The following is a 7,709-nucleotide window of genomic DNA, read 5'->3' on the forward strand; positions in this document are numbered from 1 at the left end:
TAATGATGAAATCTTTGCTCTTTCAGGTGACTTCTATATGAAATAAATGACTCTTGTTTGTTCCAGGTGTAAATTGCTGCCCCCTTCTGTACGCAAAGCTGTGTACAAGTTGTCATATGCTTGCACTATGTTTAAGGTGGGGGGCGGGGGGGAAGGCTTTTTTTCTGGTTTCAAAGAGATGATATTGACAAGTCTAGAACTTCCAAAGACTATTTAACATAGTGTGTGTGTATTTCTAATACTCTCAGGAAAAGTAATTGAAGATTTCCTGCTAATCTTCTTTGGGTATACTCTCAGGAAAAACAGAATGCAGTTTTTTAAGGAGAAAGCATGTACTTGTAGATGAAGAAAATAGAGTATAAATATATTCTTCTGATGAATTGATACTTACAGGATATGACGGCTAGAGATTTGCTACAGCAAAGGTATACTCTTCCTAATGGAGACACTGCTTGGAGACCATCGCCACTTGTTACTGCTGCCCTGGAAGGAAAGCTTGTTATTCTTGATGGCATTCATCGAATTAACCCTGGCACTCTAGCTGTACTTCAAAGGTCAGGATGTGAGCATGGATAAGTTGGGTGTGCGTGATCTGTTTATTGAGCGCATGCATACTGAGAAATTAAGTTCCTTCTGGTGAATATGACTTTATAACTTCAATAGTACTGTAAAGATCAAGCTGAGCATTGAAGTTTCATAGAATATGTAATGTTCGGTCTTTACATACTTAAAAGCAGAAGCAATTCTTTCATGTTCTTTGTAAGTCTATAATAATACAGGAATTTTCAGCTCTTTGTAAATACATAATGTAAGTCTGAATTGAAGAATGAGCTAGTTTTTACTCTGAACTTATGAAATCTAAAAATTAGTAATATTTGCACAATGATTTGAAAATGCAAGATGTCAGAAAATGTTTAAAATACTTAAATGCGTTCTGCATGTAAATAAAATGCGATCACTGCAGTTATATGTAAAAGCATACTTTATATTGATTGCAAAGAACTCTTTCTAAACATTACTTCATAATTCAATAAAAAATAAATTAAACTTTGCAGAACAGAAGTAGTAATAGCAAATACTACATTAATAATAATCTATACTGTTAGGTCAAATTTTTCTGCTATTTCATGTACCTGCATCGTATACTGCCTTTTGCAAACTTAGAGGACATCACCAGCCTTAGAAGCAGGTTGTAGCAAAAAAGTTTTCAGCCTTCTTTTATTATATATGTACACAGAAGGGCAGAAGAGAGAATTACGTTTGCCTGTTTTTTCCCTTTTTAATCAGTTTAGCTTTGCCTTCCCATTTTTCTTCTGACATGTGCATGTGTTATATCTAATCAACTTCTGCATTAAAAAAATAAAAGCTGGGTCTGTATGTATGTTAGTCATTAAAGCCAACTGAAATATATTGCTTCAAGAAACAAAACAGAAGTATGTTACTTGGTACAAGTATAACAAAATGGCTGTTTCATGCCATTTATGCACACTCTACTTGTAAGACAGAATTTTTTATTTTTCATTTTCTTACCATACCTATTTAAACTAAGTTGACTAACTGACTATGTAAAGTCAGTTAAACAGCTGAAACTGTTTACTTATGCATATTATTTTACCTCCACACCTGGATGCATCTTAAATTGGTATAACTTTTTCTTTTTACTATGGCCCCTGTTGACTGAGGTAGCTTTTAAAAACAGCATAGTTGATATAAGTGTTTTAAAAAGTAATCAAAGACTAGATGAAGCTTTTTCTTTATTTTCAAACAGACTAATACATGACAGAGAACTGACTCTCTATGATGGCACCAGATTGTTAAGGGAAGATAGATACCAAAACTTAAAAGAAGAATTACAGATCTCTGATGAGAAACTACAGGAAAGGTAAAGTGTCAGCTACGACTATAGAATGCAACCAGCATTGCATCCTGTGAAGAGCTTAATTCTTTTTTTTTTTTTTGCAAACACATCATGCAAAATGCTTCCTTATTAAATTGATACTTTCTAATCACTAAGAGAAACATATTTTAAACGTCAGTTTCCTCATGAGCTTTTTTCCTTTTTGTGGTATGGGAAAATTATATCCTGTTTAGAGTGCTTGAACTAAAAGGAAAACATTCAATATCCTTTAACAGAAGGCGTTAGAAATTGAAGAGAAATTATAAGTACATAAAAACATAGATATAAAGTTATATAATATTTAATTTTGGAACAGTTTATTAAGAGTGTTGGAAAATAAAGCTAAATTGAAGTTAAATACAACTTGTTACTTTCTTTTGCCTCATTAGCTAGAAAGCTGGTATTTAATTTACAACTAATATGGGGCAGGAAATCCTAAGGATGGGTTGGGACCCATTATGCTTATTCTTTTTGTTTCTCCACTTCCACTTGTCTGCTAGAAACATTCCACAGATAGAAACGTTTTGTAGTCCTCTGAGGCCATACTTGATACATAGTCAAACACTGCTGACCAATTTTAATTAATGGGAGGGATATTATTGAGTGTATGTCAAAACAAATGCAATCTAATATTCAGTAATATATAAGGAGCTAAACATACTGTGATTCTTACATGGCTCTAACCTCTGAAAAAACAGTTGATGTTTTATGTCAGATGTCCGTGCTCATATTTACAGGGTGTGCATGTGCCCAAACTTTGAAGAGGCCTTATCGTTTATAGTAGGGGTGCATTCATGATGTGCCACCCCATTTCTCTCAATTGTCTCGCTGAATATGATTTTTTTCTTTGACCTCCCTCGTAGTCCACCCTTTAGAAAAGCTGTTTCTCTTTTACTGCCTTGTTGTTGTGTTATTTCTGGTTCCCTTTTGAACCAAAATACTGTGGTTTAAAAAAAAACAAACAAACAACAAAACAAAACAAACTTCATTTTAAGTCTTCCATAGCATTTATTTTGATTTTTTTTGTAGGTATGGTGTAATCTAAGCCTACTTGTTGCAAATTGTATCCATGCTGCTGAGGCCATACACCCAGCTAGATGGGCATTTCCTGCATTTGTTTTATTTGAGTGAAGAACTATGTATCAGGGAAGTGTTCTGTTTATCAGGATTTTAAGCCCAGACTTTGAAAAGAGAAGCAAAAAAGTTCTAAGGATCCACCTTGGATGGTATCCCAAATTTGCATTGGACTTTGTACTTCAAAATACATCTAGTCATTGTGTGAGTCTCCTCCCTGCTCCGTGTTCATGGTCTTGTCCAAGGTGCTTTCAGGCAGAATGACTATGCTGTTTTGCTTACTGCATGGTACCCTTTAGTTCATGCCAATATACTCCAAAAACCTAGACAATTCATCACACATTCATGTTCAGTACTGCCTCTCTTCCTGGATCAAATCTCTTTCTCAAGAATAGAGCTTTACATCTGGATTCTATGTCTCCAGGTTTGCTCTAACTATGGCTGTTTTGGCAGTGGACTCCCTTAAAACCTTCATTATCTGTTAGACCGCGAGAACTGTCCAAGCTGTCTTCTTTAATGACTGTTCTGCAGACCCATCTTCTTATTGTGCCACCTCTGTACACACTTTTCTTCCCTTCAGTGTCATTGAGTAACCTTTTGGTTCCACTGTTCAGTGCTAATTGTGCATTGCTTTTGACTACTTCGGAGGCTCCAGAAGTCTTTTTTTGGCTTTCCTCGGAAGGCTGTCCCCCTTTCCTTCAGATCGCAATGTACTGCTTTTACCTAGCCACCTTAATATTTTGCAACATAGTGTATTGTGAATTGCTAAGCTCTAAATTGTCTATTTGACTGATGGTGAGCTTTCACCCTCTAATCCATAAATGAGGGGTATCTGTTGTCTTAGACAGGAATACATTTCTGATTAGTACTTGATCTTAAAAAATAACAAACAGAAACCCCACCGTGTAGGCATTCTTGCATCTGGAAGCTCAGTGTGACCATTTAGCACCATCTTGGATACAGATGAAAATTCTTGGTACCGAATTAGCTGAAGACCATTGTGCTGAGATCCCCCCTTCTCCTAGGTGAAACATTCAGTCTGGCCCTTGCTGAACTTTCTTCTGTACTGACTTAATTCAAAAGAAGCCAGGGTAAAGTAATGCAAACATGTATCTGCTCCTTTGGTTTTGGCTGTGGGCTTCTTTGGCATCAGTGAACCACTCCTCTGTAGAGAGGGCACTGTTCTCATCAGCCCTTGAGGAACTGAAGGTGTTCCAGGACCTCATCCTGGTTTTGGTCCCTTACATATTCTGAAAACATCAATACCTTTCACTGGCTCCAGGATACAATGTCGATAGTTGCTCTTTGATTGCAGGACTGAATTCCTCCCTGCGACTCGTCCTTTTCAGGAGCCATTAGCTGTCACTGCAAGCTTCAGTACCTTCCAGTGTTGCAGAATGGCTGTGCAGAATTAGCCCTTCTCTCCAGACACCTTCTCATCAAATGATATCTAGGGTACTGACAGCTGATTTAATCACAGACTAAGAAAACACGATGGTGCTAACCATCCCTCATTTGCCTGCAAAAAATTACCTTGTGGAGATGTTATATAGAACTTGTTGTACCTTGAATTTATTAGCAGATTGTCTGGGCAAATTCTTACTTCTAAATTGTGACTGGGAGATGCTTTCCATATTGATGAGAAATGTTGTCTGTTTTGCTGTGTGTCAATGGCTGTGACTAGCGGCCTTAGCTGTATTTCTGATGTTAGAGAAAGATGAAAAGAGAGCTTTACTTATCCTGATTTACTGGATTTGACTAAAGTAATTTCAGTACAGTTGCTCTTTGCCAGGCCTGCAGAATATACGCTGTCATTCCCAGTTCTGCTGGGACTGAATCTGGGATGTTTGATGAGTGACGCATTAAGACTACTGTTAATTTTCCAATAAGGGAGTTCCCTATGGAAAATGGTTTCAAGTTTTGTTTGAATCAGGAGATTATTCTGACTTTTTTTTCCTAAATCCCACTCATTCAGCCTCGATTCTCATTTGTATATTGGAAATCAATATGGGACATAGAATTCATATTAAGTTACAAAAGTAACTTTTTATTTTGTTATTAACCTTTTTATTATCTACCTGACCTCATGTACTAACGTAGTTCTTATGAGAAACAGAGAAAGAGGGAAAAACATACCGAGAGGCACATCAATGATTCAGTGGAAGTGCATGACAGGGTTTTAAATGTCTAAGAAGTCAGGCAGGACCTAAATGAAGTAGCTGAAAAGAGTCATAAACAGAGGAGATGTAAGATCAAGAGGAAAAGGAGTATTTCTGAAGGACTAGAATTTGAAAGAAAGAAGCCAAAAGCTTCCTTAGGAAATCATTAGATTAGGAGAGGGCAAGGCCATCTTCAGGATTCAGGAAAAACAGTAGCTGGAGACTGGAAGGCAGCTGTGATAGAGAAGAACTGACCTTACTGCAATATGTCAGAGAAACTGAGAACATGGAGCACATACTTCTCCCCCGCCCCCCGATTCTGGTCAGCGTTGGTGTGCATGAGTGTTCTTGATTGTAGTGACTATTTGTAGTATAGTTTGCAGTTTGTCTTCTGTGCTACTTCTAATCATTCATAAATACAAAGTAACTCACTGTTACTCTCTGTTCCCTTAATTTAAGACTCACTAATGAGGTGGCCAGATGCTGTTGTAAGTTACATAAATACAAATATGTCTTTCATAATGGAGAACAACTGATAACACTTTTTAGTAGACTACTTGGACTCAGTACTTTGTGAATGGAATTTTAAAACAGAATTTCCCTTTAAATCTATTTTAGAGAAAAGGAGTACTATTCCTAACCAATGAGCCAAAACTTGTGTAAACATTTTATTTAGTCTGTGTTTGTAAAAGGATTTGACACACCTAAAAATTTTTCCCATTTCGAAGAAGAGAAAAATTTGAGATATTAATGGAGAAGTTTTAGGGGGTGCCTTATTCAGACAAGCAAGACACATTTTGTACTAAGCATTCATGCTCCTATATGAAAATATTTGATAGTAAAAAAAAAAGAATTTTTCACAGTTTTAGTGCCTTTAATTTTTAGTGCTTCAATAGTAATAATACTCGTGTAGTAGAATAGAAAGAAGAATACTGCACAATCCATCACTTAATTTCTAACCTTGATAAGTCAAGAGGGCTTTTTTTTAAATAAAGGGATGGTGTTTCAGATTACACTATAGTCTAAAGAAATCACATGCCTCTGTATATGAATGTAAACAGTATTACAGTGGAGAATGTGAATGTGCTTAAGCCATGGCAGTGTTGTTAGCAGTGCTGGACAAAGAGGAAAGTATTGTTTGGTTTTCAGATTTTTTTCAAGTTTTGCAGGTTAAATTATATTTTTGGACAACTTCATTTAAAAGTTTTATTACCTTTGTAAGAGCTAATAAAATATATTCTTATTTTTAAATTACGTTAATTATTGTCATTGAGTTATATGTTCACTATTATTTCATTACATTTCTACATCTGCCGTGTCTACTAGCATTTTTCTGAGAAGGACTTCAGACTGATGGGTGCAATAGCTCTGTCAGGACCGGCAAGTGCAAGCAGTACGTTTGCCCTTGTGAGATTTTGGGATACTCCTTGGCCTGCTGAAAGCCTGTAAGCTACAGGGTAAATAGCAGTGGGCACAGAGTACTTTTTCCTCTATTCTTTCTTGTGCCCGTTTGGCTGTGGAGTTAAGTTAGCAAACAGTCACAGTAAGATGACATTCACTCATTTGAGGAAACTAAGTATTTTTGTTTGAGTTTGAGGAGAAGAAAAAAAAAATCTGCCCTTGAGAAAGTGACAGATGGTCCTTAAAGATCTTTTACATAGATGGAAATTATAGCTGCTGATTCCTTATTCATTTAATGATTGTATGATTCATTTTCCTGAACAGGTTCAGAGATTAAGAGAAAGTATGTTCGAGTACTGTACATATCCAAGATTTCTGCACAGAATTTCTTCTGTAATCATCCATTACTTCACTGAGACAGATACTGTAAAGGTAGCACACAGCCTTTACAAGACGAGCAGTGAAGTGTTGGTTTGTCTTACGATGCAGTATTTTAACCTGTTTGGGTGCATATCCCCCCTACAACACAGGCACACACACACACAGAGGACAAGTCCTTGGTGTGGTGAGCAGAAAGGTAGCTATTATGGGAAAATCTAGAAGTAGCTATATAATAGGATTGTCCAAAAGCTAAAAGAAGTCACTCATAATGCATGGGTGGTTTTAATGCCCTCCAGACAAGTGGATTATTTTCCATGCGATTAGGTTGAAAGGGAACACACAGTAGATGAGACAAATATAAAATGTGGCAGGGAGTGAATTTAGCAAGCAATAAAAGTTTTAAATTGCTTACATTTTCTAGCTTTTACTTCATTTTTTGTTGTGCGGTTGTTTTTTTTTTTTTCCCAGTTTAGTGAATTTTCAGATAAAATAATCTGTTCATTTTAGACTGTGGTGAAATCTAAGAAAAACAGCAAGAAAACAATAGGTCATTGTGGTCCTAGTATTATAACAACTCGCAACTCATAAAATTTGATGGAAACTGAGATTTATTAAATTATGTTACAGGAAGAGACAACCAGAAGTAGTTTGGTTTTGCAAGGTGGCATTAGGAACGCTGTTCTGCTTTTTTGTTTGTTTTGGGTTTTGGGATTTTTTTTTGTTTGGGTTTTGGTTGGGTTTTTTTTTTTTTTTTTTCAAAAAAAGCTTCAGTTGCCCAAAAAAAGGGGCAAAAACAA

General features: G+C 36.2%; 1 protein-coding gene across 2 annotated transcripts in view; it reads left to right on the top strand.

Annotated features, from left to right (window-relative positions):
* The window catches only part of VWA8 (von Willebrand factor A domain containing 8), a 201,097-nt gene that overhangs the window by 59,674 nt on the left and 133,714 nt on the right, over nucleotides 1–7,709 (top strand). For both annotated transcript variants that reach the window (XM_009322841.1, XM_009322840.1), the window contains 2 exons: nucleotides 394–554; nucleotides 1,769–1,882. In XM_009322841.1, coding sequence (XP_009321116.1) covers nucleotides 394–554; nucleotides 1,769–1,882 — 275 coding nt within the window. The remainder of the gene's footprint in view (nucleotides 1–393; nucleotides 555–1,768; nucleotides 1,883–7,709) is intronic.

Source organism: Pygoscelis adeliae, unplaced genomic scaffold, assembly GCF_000699105.1.
Source record: "Pygoscelis adeliae isolate BGI_AS28 unplaced genomic scaffold, ASM69910v1 Scaffold74, whole genome shotgun sequence".
Taxonomy (NCBI): Eukaryota; Metazoa; Chordata; class Aves; order Sphenisciformes; family Spheniscidae; genus Pygoscelis; species Pygoscelis adeliae.